Source organism: Lipotes vexillifer, unplaced genomic scaffold (genome assembly GCF_000442215.2).
Source record: "Lipotes vexillifer unplaced genomic scaffold, Lipotes_vexillifer_v1.1 scaffold196, whole genome shotgun sequence".
Taxonomy (NCBI): domain Eukaryota; kingdom Metazoa; phylum Chordata; class Mammalia; order Artiodactyla; family Lipotidae; genus Lipotes; species Lipotes vexillifer.
This window is the reverse complement of record NW_006775077.1, coordinates 2,389,001-2,406,799: the sequence shown is the minus strand read 5'-3', so window position 1 is coordinate 2,406,799 and position 17,799 is coordinate 2,389,001. Positions and strand designations below refer to the sequence as shown.

At 36.2% G+C, this 17,799-nt stretch overlaps 1 protein-coding gene across 1 annotated transcript in view; it reads left to right on the top strand.

The window, feature by feature from the left end:
- Positions 1-17,799, top strand: part of ZNF407 (zinc finger protein 407) — a 407,110-nt gene that overhangs the window by 222,280 nt on the left and 167,031 nt on the right. Inside the window, exons 6-7 of the mRNA XM_007449668.1 lie at positions 1,985-2,068; positions 10,156-10,276. Of these exons, the coding sequence (XP_007449730.1) occupies positions 1,985-2,068; positions 10,156-10,276 (205 nt within the window). The remainder of the gene's footprint in view (positions 1-1,984; positions 2,069-10,155; positions 10,277-17,799) is intronic.

Below are 17,799 nucleotides of genomic sequence, written 5' to 3'. Positions count from 1 at the left end.
TAAAACTTAGTATATACACGTAGCACATATACCTGTAAAAATGTAAATTTCATTACATGCAGCACATATACCTGTAAAAAATATAAATTTCATTAGGATTTGTCTGTTAATGTTTATATCTTACAAGAAAGATATAGATTGCAAAGAAGTTCATAAACGAGGGAAAGGAATCATAGTCTGCTTGAGTCCAGAAATAGTAAGAATACTCTTTCCTCATCAGGTATTTTGCTGGCTGGGTAGCATAGCACTAATCTCTTCTCCGCCACATACCACCATATGCGTAGGTGTGTGTGATCTTGTGTGTGCATGTGTGGACCACAGTACACACATTTCCGCACACTCCAAGGGGTTAATGCCCACAAAGCTGTGGTAATGAATAAATTGTAGAGAATAGTTTTGTCTCAACACAGAATAGTATGTTAATATTAACGGGCAAATTATCTTTGGGGATTTTAAAAAAAGTCCACTTTCAGTGTTATTTAATTGATAATACAGCTAGTTAGAAAGATTTATATTTCAAATTGATTAAATAATTAAATGAGTGATTGTAATTAAACTTTATTCTTCACAGCCCATCTACTCTATTCTTTTTTTCTGTATTGATATAATGATGCCAAGGAATGAACTTAACCCCAAAATAGGGAAGTAAAGATAGGAAAAATGCTTAAATTCAGCTTTATTTTATAAATGATAATAATGAACATTTTATCGTACCATTGGGAAGTAAGATTAAACATAATTTGGTTAAAACTCTCGTTATTAATATATGTTCATTTAAATTAGAAGCTAGTATTGCTCTCAGGTAAAGGGAAGACTCTTTCTGAGTACGGTAGCTACTCTGCCTTCCTATATTTACTATTTTTTCTAACCTTAAAAAGGCAATTACCATTTCCACAACACCTCAAGCTAAATTTCTATTGTAAAACACCTAAACATTTTAGAACAAAGCAGGCTGACGTGGGCAGAAACCCTTGAAAGACTTGTTGCATTAAACATTCACATGAATAAAGTAGATAAAGATAGATAAAATGATTTGTTTTATTTTTGAAAAGTATTTTATAATTTCACTGACTCTCTCCAAGGTGTTAGCATTTTTATTCTCCTTTTCTCTTCTTTGGGAGCCTTATGGGATAAACTGTCTAGGTGCCAGCACTTATTGGCCAAATATGCTGTAGAATAGAGAGAGATTGCATTTATAAGCTGTAGGGCAGAATGTTAGCTTGTGTAAAAATGTTTTTAAAAATGAGCATTTAAACATTTTTAACAAAGTCTGCCAAATCTGACTCTAATTGTTGCAGAGTTTTCCAGTCAAGACTTATCACTAAAGATGAATAATAGGAGTTTTTATACAATTTCTTTAGCAATCCCTAGACTTCCTTTTTTGTGCCATGAAAGTTTGAGGAACATAAACAGCACTGAGTTGAGTAATGTAGATTTTATCGTTACTTGGGATCTTCAGTGTATTCAGGGAAACTTTAATTCATATTGTTAAGTAGGAAGTTATTAAAGAAGATGCTGATAGAATCAGGTAAAACCGATTCAATATCCTTCAGTTGTTAGAAAACTCAGTATGTTTTATTTAAGCAGAATCATGTATACTGTACATTAACAGTTCCAAGCAATCTTTAGTCAGCTCAGAAAGTCCAGATGTATGGGAATTGTAAAAAATCAGGATATGCATAAAAACTGTTCAAGTGCATAAAGCAGCCCCATCTGGAAGACATCTACCAGAAATGAAGTTGTACAAAACCATTCCATTGATAATAAAGCTAATTTTTATGGGTCTGACAAGTATGTAATTATGTTCAGTGGTGCTTTTCAGATTTTATCACAGTCAATAAACCGCAGTGGTAATTTCATTCCCATTTGACATATTTACATGGAAACATTTGATTGGAGGAATTAGTAACCCTGAAAGCCTTGATAGATATGTTTTAATGATCTGTGACCTCTGCAGTCCCTCATCTGTTTATTGTTGCAACAGGCGAGAAGTCGTTCCTGTGTGACCTGTGTGGCTTTGCTGGCGGGACCCGGCATGCCCTCACCAAGCACCGCAGGCAGCATACAGGTCAGTCCAGCCACCCGGCCCTCAGCCTGCCGCTCAGGAGGCAGCCAGTCCAGGGGGGCCCCCCCGCATTCGTTCTTGGCCCTGAATTGCCTGTCTTTTCGATTTTTGTAAACTCTGTGCACTTGAGGGTCTACTGAAAATTGTGCTTGAATAATACAAGATTTTAATTCGTCTGCTTTTACGTATTTATAAACTAAGCCTGCTGCGTGTCTTATGGATCAGGTGTCCTGTAAAGTCGTGTCAAGCAGGGGGAGAACAGGGTCTGGCCTTCTGTGTGCAGACATACCAGCTGCTTCTCTGCGGCAGAGCCCTGCCTTGGGGGTGGCCCGTGAGCTGTGGTGAAGCTGGGGGGCCTGCCTTCCTCTCAGTCAGTCCCTCCCCGTCTCCTTTCCTGCTCACACCACCTTTTAGCTGCTTCTCACCTGCTTACCAGCAGCCCTGCCTTCCCATCTTTGTCTCAGCCTCCGGAACCACCTGACTCTCTAGCCAGCAATCCCTCTGCGGGTTGGAACCAAGTAGATGTGGTTGTAGCTCAATGCAGCTTCAGGTATTTTTGCGATTAAGAATGGAAAGCAGTCGGGACTTCCCTGGTGGTCCAGTGGTTAAGACTTCGCCTTCCAATGCAGGAGGTGCGGGTTCGATCCCTGGTCGGGGAACTAGGATCCCACATGCCTCACAGCCAAGACACCAAAACATAAAACAGAAGCAATATTGTAACAGATTCAATAAAAACTTTAAAAATGGTCCACATCAAAAAAAAAAAATCTTTAAAAACAAAAAAAGAATGGAAAGCAGTGAAGAGGCAAGTTAAGCAGATACGGACATTGAAGAGAATCCTTTTTTTTTTTTTTTCATGATGGGCATTCTTGGTGATTCAACAAAATAAATTAGATGCCTTGGTTAGGAACACAGAAGGATGAAAAGTTTTAAACATCTGTTAAAGTTGATTACCTATTGATATGCTGTAATAGGTCTTATAAGTAATTACTTTAACTTCTGAATTACGTATGTCTGAGACAGTGCTGATTTTTGGTGATGTTCCTTGTAACTATTAATAGAACCACTTTTTACCCTAAAAAGTGTTCTAGTTTAGATGATAAATCATATGGTAACAGAATTTGTAACTCATTGTTAGACTTTTACTTGCGTTCCATGAGAATAGTTGAGTTTGGCAGTTATACTCAAAATGGCATAAACGTAGAATACATGAAATATGTTGTTTATGGTACAGTTTGATTCTTGATATGCTATATTTAGCGCTTAGCTATAAGGAGCTTTAATGCCCATTATGGTATTTATATGATTAGTGAAAATTAATGCTAACCATTCCTTTTGGACTCTTAAGTTTATATGATTCAAATTTCTCTATGGGATAAGGATTATTATTGAGTCAAGAAATATCCAACGTTAATATAATGTTGAAAACTCAAACTTGGTAAACATAAAACTCTATTTTAAGTTTGTGGTAGCAACCTGTGATCACATTGTTTTTTTTTTTAATCCAGTGATTTACAGTTTAGGTGTAAGAGATGGCAGAAGAGCCCAGTGGCTGGCGGTCATCCTTGGCTACTCTGTTGGACAAATTGGGAATATGTGTGGTAAAGTGTGTTCATGCGGGGTTTTATGATTCTTCCTGTTTCAGTTTATTGATGCCCAAACTGTTGCCATGCAGATGGTGTCGCCCTGGCGTGGCCCTGGGCGTCAGCAGACTCCCCCGTGCTGCCATTGGCAGCGTGGCCGTGCTCCCTCTTCCCGCTGCCGAGGGGCCGGTAATGCTGTGATCACAGGCGTTTACAGGTGATCGATCATGAACCCGCATCGAGCAGGCACAACTTTATATTTTATGTCAGGTCCAGAGGCTCCTTATTACTTTGCTATTAACTTTATACCATATAGGACAATGTCTCACAGACAGAGGCATCTGTCTTTTTGGCGTTTATCTGCCTCTGTGGCACAAATCAAACATGATTCTTTAATACCAAAGTCAGTTCAAACAGCTTAGCCAAACAGTACTAAGCCAAACAGCTTAGTACAACTCAGTCTAGGCCCTTAGCTTTTATGCTGGATTTATAATATTTAAGCAACACATAACTTTTTTTTTTTCAAGGCCTGATTTGTTTGGCTCATTTGAAATCTGTGTTTTTCTGATGTATTCCTCTTTGACATGGTTTACCTTTCTACTACAGAGTGCCCACCCAAACTACAATCAGCTAGGAAAGGGATAGGTATCAAAAGTGTTCCAGATGGCGTAAATAATTCCCCACTGCAGTACAGACTATCTAAGGGGCTGACACAAAACATCTTCCACTTCAAGATTTACTTTTATCTGGTAAAAGGGTCACCTGTCAGAGACCCTTGATTCAAGGGAACAGGAGCAAATCCTCACATGTAGTTGAAGAGCCTTGGCCAGCTTAATGACCACCAGCCCGCCCAAAGGAATGCGGTGCAAGCTTCCAGGAGAAGGGCTTGGCCCATCTGACAGATTGTTGACACACAAAGGGCACCTCTCTCTGTCCATAATCCATGCCGTTGCTGGTGTCCCTCCTCCGGCTTCCTTTTACTCTTCTGTCACGGGGACCTCAGGTGCAGAATATTCCTCAGTGGTTATTTTCGCCAAGATTACCGCTTGAAAAGGAAAGTATGAAGAACACAATTTAAACTACTATATACTCTTATGTGAGGGAAACAGGCAGAAAGGAAATATCCCCAGCAGGTTGTATGCAGGCAGCCCTGTTGACTTACAGATAGCATTATTCAAGAGTAGTTACTATCTCACTCATAGGTTTATTCATCCTTCTGGCTTTAGAATGACAAAGAATTCAGAAGGACTGTTCCCAATGCACCAAATCAGTTTGATCACTCCATCAAAAATTTTTCCTTAGTAAGCGTGTACACCTCCTCATGTAGCACCTATCTCATTTCATGCAGTTAACAAATATTAGGAAACTGAAATTCTTGTTTAACGTTTTTAAGATTTTCTTTCACAGTTCACAATCTAGAAGTTATTTATTTATCGATTTATTTTGCTGTGTATTGAGACTAACAAACAAGAGCTACTTGTGTATTTCTGAAGTGTATTTTCCTGAAGAAATTGCCTGAAATTTCCCGAAGAAATGATCATTTCTGGATAAAAAAGAGATACCGATGAACATATTCAAACAATAGTATTGAACATGTAACAGAATTGAGTTACAAATTAACTATTATGCACAGATTGAATAAACTGTAGTCTGTGTAAGTTGACACAGAGTTCTTTTCCATCAAGGGCCCAGACATGCTTGAGCCTTCCTTTACTTAGTGGTTGTAGCTTAGTATGTAGCATACTTTGGTAGCATTATATTTTTTCTCTGTCAGCCTGTAGATTTTTCACAATTTCTTAAGACTACATAGTTTAATCTGTTGTGTTGTCAAGTTAAGCATGAAATGACAGTTGATAGTTTATTGCAATACAATGTCAGCTTGACATGAACTTCAAATTATTAGAGTTATAGAGAATCTAAATGACATTATTCTTTAAAAGTGCTTTTTTTTAAGTTTAAATTGTGTCACATGAAAATGCCATAAAAGTTTAAGTGAAATAAGATCGATACATTTACCATGTTTTTTAAGTGTTTATGTTAAACCTTCTCACCAAGAAACTTAAACTTGAGGAGCTTGGATGACCTTGTATTTATACCATTGACTCAGACAATGACTCCTTAATGTTACCCCTCTAGATTCCTGCCAGATCCGTGAAAAATGGGTAGATTAACGATGTCTACCAAGGCTAAAAGAATAAACCAGTTAGCAGTGAGTCTGATGCCAACGTACTTTCAAACACTTCGTTTGAATGGAATAAGGAGACGTCAGAATATATTTGTGAATTTGCTTAACGAAAAAATCTTTAAATTGTTTGACCGCTTAGATTCATGATATTAAAAGTGGAAGATTCAAGCTACCTAATTTGAAGTCTTAGTATATAGTTTCAATAGTCATGTCAGTATTGTATTGGCATAAAGATTGCCAGATAGATCAAGGGAGCAGAACAGACTCATGCATATATTTGTCCATTGTTTTTGACCAAGGAACAACCTTTAGAGATAGATTTAACAGAGGATGTGCAAAACCTCTTCATTGGAAACTTTAAAATATTGCCAAGAGAAATTAAAGAAGACCTAAATAGAGTGATATCCCATGTTCATGGATTGGAAGACTCAATGTTGTTAAGATTTTATTTCCTCTCACATTGATCATTTCAAATCCCTCAAGCTTTTTTTTTTTTAAGAAATTGACAAGCTGATTTTAAAATTCATATGGAAATGCAACAGTGAAATATCAAACAACTTTGAGAAAGATGAACAAACTTGACTTACACAACCTGACTTCATGACTTATTAGAAAGCTTCAATAATCAAGTCATTCTGGTGTTTTCATCAAGGTAAACAAATACATCAATGGAATGGAATAGAGATTACAAAACAACCCACACCTACATGGTCAACTGAGCTTTGACAGAAGAGCAAAGACAGTTTAACCTTTTCAATACATAATGCTGGAACAATTGGCTATCCATATGCAATCAAAATAAATTTTGATCCATATATCATGTCATATACAAAAATGAACTCAATCTAAATATAAAACTTAAAACTGTATAAATTCTAAAAGAAAATTTAGGGGAAAAATCTTTGTGATCATGGATTATCAAAGATTTCTTAGATACCGGCACATCAAAAGCCTGATTCATAAATGGAAAGAATCATAACTTGAAAAATTATAAATGGAGAACTTGAAAACTTTGTAAATTATTAACTTGTCTTCAAAAGACACTGTGAAGAGAATGAAAAGACAAACCACAGACTGGAAAGAATATGTATATATCATAACTCTTATAAAGGATTTGTATCTGTAATATATAAAGTGCTCTCAGGACACAGTTTTAAGAAACCAACCAACTAAAAAAGGGTCAAAATATTTGGACAGGTACTTCACAAAGAATATAAATGCATGTGGCACATAAGCACATGAAACTCTCCTCAGATCATCATTAGAGAAACTCAGGTTTAAAGCACTAAGCACACTGAATGCTGGTGATGATTTGGAGCAATGGGAACTCTGAAGCACACCTAGTAGGAATATAAAACGGTCAAACCACTTTGGAGAATAGTTTGGCAGTTTCTTACAAAGTGACGTATGTACGGACCATATCAGTGGATACACGTGACATTCACGTAATGAATACCACTCTACAGCTCAGCAGCAAAAATAAATCAAGCATTTACACCTGGAGCAACGGGAGTGAAGCACAAAGTAAAGCTGAGAGAAAGAGGCCAGACAGGAGAGAAGTACATACTGCATGTTTCCATGTGTGTACACTTCTAGAAAGTAGTAGCTAACACACAGCGAAAGAAAGCAGTGGACATTTGCTTGGGGATGGAACGAGCAGAAGAAAGACAGGGCACAGGGATACCACTGTGGTGGTGCTTATGTTCGTTACTTTGATCGTGGTGAGAGCTCCATTCTGCCTCCTGTGTCAGGTCTAGACAGGTGATGTCAAGTCACTGAAGTAATTAATAATGAGTGTTTTCATCCAGGTGAGTGCTTCCCTTTGTGTTTCTGTTTTCCATATGAACTATTCTTTGACATTGGTGTACAGTTAAGATACTCTTAATTGAATTTAATGAGCAATTCAGTCTTTATAATGAATGAGGAAGTTTTCAGATATGCTTGTGTGTGAAGGTTTATATGTTTCTATGACACAGAATATTCCCGTGTCAAATATGAAGAGATTGCGCGATTTTATTTTAACTGTCAAATGTGAAGAGATTGCACGATTTTATTTTAACTCTATGCAATTCGAAGATCATGTCTTATCCCTCAAATAAAAGCAAAACCTGCCATCATCGTGAAAGTTACTTTTTGTATAAGTCAGTTCAGTACAATTGAGCTGTCTATAAACCAGCGGTTTAGAAACTGAGAACAAAGAGTTATTTAGACTGACTCTGGGTGACCACTTGATTGGGGTGTAGTATATGGGAAATGGCTAAAAGAGACAAAACCCCCTCTCAACTCCAAGATTTTTACTCTGCTGTGTATACGGTCTTCTTTTTACAAGAATAAGTCAAATATTCCCTGGTAGGATCTGTTAAATGATACCTCTATGTCAAGTTCACTAACTTTGCGAAGCCATTAATTATTTTATGTATATTATAGGTTTTTACTTTGTTATTGGTTATGAGCTCTTGATGAGAGCCATTTGTGTGCTGCTTCTTTTCTTTGTGAGAGTAGTTTGCAGTTTCCAGTGTTTAGGCAGTCCTGTCCCCATAACGATGAAGCACTGGTTATTGGGCACACTCCTAAGTATCTTACCTATGCCTTGTCTGCTTTAATCCTCACAATTATCTCCATGTTCCGTGTATTATCCTCCCGATCTTACCAGGTAGGGAGTGAAATATGGCAAAACCTGGATTGGGATTGAAGTCCTTTTGGCTTCTTCTAACTGCTGCCCTGGGCTACAATGACAGATAAAATGCCATCAGATGAGATGTGTATGCATTCAGTAAATATTACTGCAGTTAATGGGCAAGGCCATATAATCAGGCTTAGGGAATGTAGGACAAATTTCTAAATGTTCTGATTTTCAGGGCAGACATAGTTTTGTTGCTAGCTGAACAGATGTAATTTTAAACCAAGATATTTCATCCCTCATTTTCTATATGTTAGTATACTTATAAAACTATTACAAAAACATGGGAAATAAGTAACAAGTAGAGTTACATATGTAAAATTAATCCGTCCTATGTGTAAAATTTCTCAGGAAAATGTCTCTTGACAAGAGTATTTCTGTATATCACAACTGTGTTTTGAGGAAGAGGTGGTGAGGTTTTCTCTAGTTCACGTGTAATGTGAGCTATACACGTATCATTTTAAGTTGCCTGGTAACCATATTAAAAAAAGGAAAAAGTAATAGGTGAAGTTATTTTTTATAAATAGATAATTCAAACAAATACATACAAATTATTATCATTTCAACATGAAGTCAATATAACATTATTACCAATATTTTATTCTCCCCCCGCCGACCCCAGGACTTTAAAATTTGGTGTGTATTTTGCACTTCCAGCACATCTCAATACAGAGGCCAAATATTTTATCTGTAATTCATGATCTGTATTTAGGTTTGATAAAATTTACATGTCAAAAAGTAGATTCTCATTCCCAAGCTGTTCTAGACTTAAACATTTTTTCAACAGGTGAATTCAGTATCAGTTTTTAAATTTACATCAATTAAAATTAAATCACCCCATCTCAAGTGCTCACCAGCCAGTGCAGCTAGTGGAATTAAAAACCAGTCAGACCTGATTTCTTTGAGTTTGCGTGTGAAGGAGAGAGAGGTATTGATCAGAGGGCGGTGAGTCCTGGGTAGGTCCTTGAACCAGCACAGGGGTGAGCTGTATGTGCAGAGGGGTCAGGTGTATCTACACAGGGGAGATGGAATTTACAGGGCTGTTAAATATTATTTCAAATGTTTCTTTGAGGCCTCTTTACCTTTTACTCAACTTAGTGAATTATAATTTCTCTTTACTTCTAACACTTTTAAAATTGGTGTCAATTTATCACTTGGTTTTATTTTTTTCCTTCATATTTAACTTTAAGATTTTAATAAGTTTTACACTGTGTATTCAAAGTATATCTTTGTTACATACTTTTCCATGGTTTTAACCTCACTGAGATTTTTATAATGGCCCTAATCTAACAGTTTGTTAAATGACTCAAAATACAGTGCTAAACCAAAGCTGATATTTATGTTTTTATCTGGATGAGTGCTTCACTGTGTGTTTCTATTTAGATTAGATAATGTAGAATCCTGTTTGTATAAGTTACATGTGAACTGAAAAATGGATATCTTGCTTCTGTTCTCATAGAGAAATAAAAATCAATGGTATCTTCTAACTTTCTCTCTCTGAATAAATGTTCAAACATCCTAAGTATGTGTAGTCTTAAAATTTCATGGAAATGAGTGTCTTTTTAATTGTTAATAACAGATTAAGCCCTTCATTTCCAATATTTGTAATTATTCATCTACAACTCTTCTTGATATATTTCAGGAGAAAAACCTTTTAAATGTGATGAGTGTAACTTTGCCTCCACGACCCAATCTCATCTGACGCGGCATAAGCGGGTACACACAGGAGAGAAGCCCTACAGGTGCCCCTGGTGTGACTACAGGTAACGATCCATTATGAAGCAAGTGGAATCAAGTGGGTCATCATGGTGGGTGAAAATCCTGTTAAACTCACCATAAACGAATTGTGTTTTTGATTACCGTGAATTAGCATGATTTAAAGCATGATTCATATATCAGGAGTGGGAGTTTATTACACCACCTAATTTTGGTGACTGTTTTTAAAGATGTAAAATTTTTTCCATTTTTTACAGTCTTAACGTTTAGGTTTTGTTTTTTTTTTTTTTGGCTGCATTGGGTCTTCATTGCCGCGCGGGGGCTTTCTCTAGTTGTGGAGAGCGGGGGCTGCTCTTCATTGCGGTGCACGTGCTTCTCATTGCGGTGGCTTCTCTTTTTGCGGAGCATTGTCTCTAGGCGTGTGGGTTTCAGTAGTTGCAGCACGTGGGCTCAGTAGTTGTGGCGCATGGGCTTAGTTGCTCCGAGGCATGTGGGATCTTCCAGGACCAGGGCTCGAACCCGTGTCCCCTTCATTGGCAGGCGGATTCTTAACCACTGCTCCACCAGGGAAGTCCCACATTTAGGTTTTATAATCCATTGGTGCACCTGACTTTCAAGTGATTGTAAGGAACCATCCAATTAATCAGTTATTCAATGCATATGGCATCTCATCTACTGTGAGTGAGTCACTCATTTAGACAATGAAGATAATGTAAGAAATGCTTCCTGCCTTTAACGATATTGTAGCATAATGGGTGGCTTGTAATGGTAATGTTAGTAAATATTTCTAGTACAGATGTCAGTGGTATTTAAAAACCCCAGGGGAGTGCACAGAGAAGGAGCAAGATCAGTCCTGCTAGAGGAGAAAGCCTGTCGGCCGTGGCTTAAACGATGGGCAGCTTTCAGTCACGTGTGTGTTCTGTGAGGATGCAGGGAGGTGATGGTACAGCGTGGCATTTCTGTGCTGAGAGCATGTTGGAGGTCATGAGTGCTCCGTCCACTTGTGGAGGCCACAGCGGCTAAGTGACATCTGCCAGGTTGCAGAGTGACTTCACAGAGGCCGCAAAGCACAGGGGCAGAGAAGCAGGAGTGGTGAATGATCCTGTTTCACTCTGTAACAAGGTCTGCATATCCCGGGCCTGGTGGAAAATGAAAGGCGGCTGTAGGTTGCGGCTCGATCACGCTGTGTGGGGGGCCTGTGAGCATGAGTTCAGAGCTCACTGTGGTCTGTGAGACACCATGGGATGCGCAGGCAGCTGAGGGACATCTTCTTAGGGCCTTGATCAGCCCAACTGTGGGGCTGAAGGTCTCATGGGCCCTGTTGTGCATGAAGATGTGGAAACGTTGAGGGTAGTTCTTCAGTGCAGCCTGCCTTTGTTACATATCAGAATATATACCTTAAAGCTGAAGCCTTCATTGAAAAATAGATTTTTGTATTCCTGTGGATATAGCCTGTGCGTTCAGTAAATATATTGCCATAATCTCTATTATTATCCTCATTATTGCATTAAGTTTTATGTTGAAGGTCATCTAATAGTACAGACATATTGCGGGTATATTTCATTCATCAATTATTCATTCATTCCACATTTTCGCATTTCTGTCTTTGCCTAACACTAGATTGGTGTTTCTTTGAGATTTAATAAAATGGTGATCCAATTAGAGGTAGACATAGAAATTCTAAGGAGCTGATAGTACGAATTCTTTAAACAACAAACGTTATTGCATGCTCTTTTTCCTTATTAGAGGTTATGCTGTAGTTGCCTTCCCTGCAAAACACAGGAAAACAATTACACATTTATAAAAATTTCCCTTAATTATCACTCTTAGCTGTTAGGATTATATTCTTTCAGTCTGTACCTTATGCCTGTTTTGAATCATTGTTTTTTTTGGTGGTTTCTTTCATTATAAATTTTATTTTTCACACTTAACAAATTGTATAACCACCTTATGTCATTAATCCTGTGTAACTGTGGTTCTCAAACTATAATTTTTAAGTCGTAGAACTGTTACTTCAAACAAGATCTTGTACAGACCCCATGTATAAAATAGATAAAAGTGGTGTCTACCAGTTACAGATTTCAGAGTTACAGTCTGTAAGTCACTTATTATAACACTAACGGATATCATATAAGACTGTTTGACAAGCAAAGAGTTTTCAAAAGCGGGGAGTTCTTGCTAACAGTTGCTGTTGGATTAGCCTTGGTGTCCAGTTTATGACTTTGCAGTGAGCGCTCAGCAGGGGCAGGTCGTCAGGAGCTCAGGCTCTTGAGGCTCACTGTAGCCGTTCAGCCTCTTCCTCATTTACAAAAGACAAATGCTTTGGGTACGAACTTCAGGAACACTGCTGACGTACGGTGAGGAACACACTAGATCACTTATCCAGAGCTTGGCTGTGCACATCAGCCCTTGTTTTCACTCTCATCTCAGGTTAGGACTTCAGATGGTTGTAGGCTTTACTTGACCTGACAAACCTCAAGATACTATTCGGTGAGGTAATGCAAGAGTTTCAGTGCCTTGAAGGTCTTTAGTGTCTGAAAATTATAATACATGCCGTGATGGGTTTTTTTTTTTTTTTTTTTTTACAGTTTTTGAAGTTGTTAAAAAAAAAAAAACCCAAATCAATTGTTAGATAATTACTGAAATACCTTAGAGTTTCAAAAGGCCTAGTTTGAAAACCACTCTTTTCTTCAATGTAATTTTAATACCTGCCCTCTAGTTAGATTGATAAACAATAATAACTTTATTAAATTTTTAGACATTTCTGCCGTTTTCAGGTTTTTACTCCAAAAATACTTTTACCTAAATCTCTGTGTGTGTCCATGATTTTTTTTGGAAGAAATTCATAGAAGTATGACTTAAGGCTATTAACAGTACTACTACAAAGATTGGGATGTGAATTTTGTTTGGCTGATCAGTACTGTGTTTTGGTACACGCAAGTCTCTGTATGCATGAACAGATCTCTAAGTATTTCAGGTTTTCCGGGCTTGAAATCGTATTATACTTTTGCGAAGGTCGAGGTCGTGTTACTTGTCCCCTATCCAAGTTATCACCTCGAAGTAGCATCACGTCCGTTGAGCAGTGCGTTGCATCCAGCGGGAGCCCGTCCGTATCAGACCTGTGTGGGGCACTGTTGTGAGAAGGAGCTGGTGTTTTCTAAGACTGTTGTCACTCATCCTATGAGTTAATACTCAGGATGTTTACATCTAGTGATTGCTATCAAATTTCCTGTTGAAATGCTTAAAGTCCTTGATAAAAGGGTGATTTTATCTTTATTTAAGCCTTTTTAATAATTTGAATATTATTGAAAGTAAGTAGTTTGAACACTTTCTGTTCACGGGACAGTTTTATCATTCTGCGTATATACAAGGTTGGGTTTGCTTTTACGAATGAACGAAAGACAAGTTAACTTGACCAGGAGTATGAAAAACTTCCAAATATATGAACACTCCTAAAGTTAGTGACTATGAATGAAATGTAGAATTTTCAATGGATACCTTCGTTTTCTTGTTGAGGAGAATAACGTTTTTAAATGAGCAGATAGTTAAGTTCATAAAGATTGTTTTGGTTGCATAGCATGGGAAGAACAAAATGCTTACCATATCTACCTTACAACAACAAAGTATCTTCTTTCACGAGATAAAGAAATTGGAGTAGGTCTGATTTCTGTAGAATAAAAGTATGTATAAGATGATCACATATTTCCTGAGAAAATATGGTCATATTTGTCTTATCAGTATCTTTCCATAATATTTTATTGCTTAAAATATTTAAATAATTTTTTCATATTTAGATTTTTGTCTGCTTAATATAAATAGATAAACATTATTCCTGTAGAATATTCCTGTTGTTGTCATTATTAACACTTATTGCAGGTAAATTACCATGATTAGAAACTGAAGTATTATTTAAATTTCATTTGAAAATATATTTTTCATTTTATAAATTGAACATTAGTGGAGAAATTTTAGTAGTTATAATTATTCATGAGAAATGTGAATATAGATTTGTTTACAAAAGAATTTTATAATTGGTCTTTTGAACCTGGGGCTATTTTTCAAGTTTGCATTATTAATTTAGGCAGTGACATCTCATTCTGTTTAGATGTAAACGTGTACCCTTTTCCTAAGCTTTTACTGTCTAAGATATCCAAAATTCGAATCCATTATAGATCAGTATATTCCATCATTGCTCCAAAACTTTTTCACTATTAATTAGTATTCATTATAATTTCGAAGCATAAATTTAGATTCATAGCACGCTGTCCTACCATATTATTTATGCAGCAAATTCTTTAGATTTTTTTCCAACCTTAAAATGGAAACAATCTAACATTTTTCTATACTTTTATTTTTTGTTATGTTTTAATTGTCACTTCTCTATTAAGGAGAGAAATAGAAAAAAACTTTAATATGTTATAGTAAGTACCCTTTCTAATAATGTAAATCCTTATTTCCCCATGGAGTTTATTAAATATCAAGCTGCACTCTGTTCCACTGATGACACTGGCTTTCACATGAGATTAGATGACTTGCCCTAAAGTTGGCTGTAATTGGGCTTTCTTTTACGTGAAGCTCACCTTCTCATTGGCTTCCACTTTTTAAGGTTAATAAATGCATATTAAACAGTAAACCACTGATAAGTCATGAAAAGTAACACAAAATTCTACCTGCAGTATTAAAAATATTAAGGATAATCTTATATGACACTTTAAATGTCATTTAGTAAATCAAAGAAAACTAAAATTCAGCCCAAAGTCTGCAGTTTGATCATTTATTTATTGCGTCCCTATTACTGATCTTGGAATACCTTCATTGTTCCTTAAGACTGAGATTTTTGCTCAACTGCATAATTGCCTTAGTGCTGCCAATGTTACACACACTCTTTTAAAAAGTTGTTTTTACTGTTCTACTTTTCATTTTATTCACTATTCTTTGTTTATTATTTGAAATTATAACTCCAATTAGAAATATGACGTATCGTAGAGCTGAGGAATAAAATTTATAAATCCTGCCTCATATTAAAGATTTACCCCCATTGTTTTGCTGAACTTGGAAATACACTCTGATTCTTTTCCTTACTTGATGGTTTACTTAGCTCTTGGCCAGTGTATTTCATAGAATCATTAATGCACTAGGTTTTGATCTCAGGAAGGGTTTTCATTCCTTTTAGATGAGGGCAGGCTAAGAATATTTGATTTACCCTTTGACCCAAGTAGTGGAGTCTCAACAAAGAATGTACTTTTTGTGATATTCCCCAACGTCTCTTTTATCACTCTTCTAAATATTTTGTTTAGTATTTCTTATAATCAAATTTGGTAAGTTTTTACACATGTGACTAGACTAGGTAAAATTTAATGTTCATCACAAGCATTTGAAATATGTGTGTGTGTGTGTGTGTGTGTGTGTGTGTGTATCCTAGAAAATTTTTGTCAAAGAATACTTTTAATTTAATTGAATTCTGTCTTAACTTTACATGATGCTGGAAGCATTTTTAGGATAGTTTTAAGATGTAATGATAAAATTATAATAAATCTTTATTTCCCTTTAAAGTTTGTATTAATTTCTCAAATACATATTTCTATAAAGTGTCTCAGTTACGAAAACTTTTTAAGGTCTTAGATAATAGTATGCCTTTTTACATAATTTTGCTGTATAAACATTTTATGTTTATTAGGCTTTACTAAATAATAAGGCACTGAGGCCTCAGTACACGATGGGATCATTGTTCTGTCTTCCATTGTTTCAGCAGCATCCTGACTTGGGGACTGACTCTGCAGGGGATAATTTCCTCCCTGTGAATGATCTCCCCTGAGGGTTCCCGTTTTCCTTTGGCTTCCTGTGCAGGTTCACAGGTTGTAGCAGGAGAAGCAATAGATGGATCAAACTTGGGTTTGCCCTGAATAATAACAAGGAGGAAAAACAGATTTTTGTCTTTGTAGCAGAACATCATATATACTGAGAGAGAAGTGAAATTATACATAAGGAAATGAACAGCACACATTTCTTTTTCTGAAGAATCAAAGGTAGCATTTATTTCTTTTGGGTGATTTTGAAGTTCTTGAAGAGTAATGACACGGCACAAAAATAATCAAATGAAAATGTCTAATATTAATTTATATTTGAAGCAATTTGATTGATGCCATAAGCCTAGTTATATCAGAACGAAATTTAAATTCAAAACTTTTTGTCAGTGAAGTAAGCCAGACAGAGAAAGCCTAATATTGCATGATATCACTTATGTGTGGAATCTTAAAAAAAACGAAAACAACAACAAAACGGTCAAACTCATAGAAACAGAGCAGAAGAGTAGTTGCCAGGGAGTGGGGGAAACAGGGAGAGGTTGGTAAAAGGATACAAACTTTCAGTTATGAGTAAGGTCTGAAGAGCTAATGTACTACATGGTGACTATCATTGATGAACTGTTTTGAATACTGGAAATTAGCTAAGAGAGTAGAACTTAAATATTCTCACCAAAAAATAAATAAGTGAAACATACCAGTCAATATTATTTCATTAATATCAAGTCTGTTTGTTATCTGTTTATATTCTACTCTATTTTAACTGCTAATCCAGTTAATGGAATAAAAAGCAGATGTCCTAGGCTGAAAGGTTAGTTTGAAAGTCTCGAAGCCCAGTTACTTTGCAAACTTTTCTTGGGATAATGATGATTCCAAGGCTTTCCTCCGTTTGTGGTCAGTTTCTTCTGGGAGGCAGATGTGTCTGTTGTACTATGTTTGTAGTACTTGTCCTGGTAGATGGCCCCTTCCTGCTTGCTACCCTCACACAGTTCAGCGAGCCACAGGTAGATGTCAGTATCGTGGCTGGTTTGTGGAACCGTGTTTGGTCATTGGCTGCATAAATATTGCTTAAGAAGATTCTCCTAGCAGGTGTCAAGATGGTACTTTATGGAGTTGTACTATCTTTCATGTGGAGTAGATGTTTCTGGTAAGTTTCCATGGGATCTTTTGAGGGGTTCCCTAACAAAAAACATAATTGTATTTTCAGGTTTTTCTATCCTAATTATGAAAGTTGTACTGTATGTAAGTGTACTTTTTATTCCTAACGTATATGTTTCAGCAGAAATTGAATTCTTTCTGAACAAATATCTCCTAATTTTCTATGATCATTCTATTAGTGAATTTCAAAAAAAAAAAAAAAAAATCTCAGTAATTCTAATTGTGGTTTTGATTTAGTTTTGTATTTTCTATAACGTATATGTCTAATGTTATGTTTATTTGTAGCATATTTTACTGATACTTTTCTTCTCTGCCCTGAGACACCCAAGCACATAGACTTTTAAAAATTTTGTTTAAGCCTATGTGCTAATATAGCACAGTATTTATGTCAGACCTTTAGTTACTGTTGGTAAATTTTCATCTTGCAAAAGTTAAGTAAAAAAAAACAAAACTGTAGACTTGAAAACAAATAGATCCCATAGCATTAAAAAATATAAATTCGTTCATATGTCTTTAAAAAGGAGAAAAATCTAAGATAATTTGTTTATGACTATAAGTAAATTGTTTGTTCATGTAGCTGAAATCGTCACTGAGATCACAGATTAATTAAA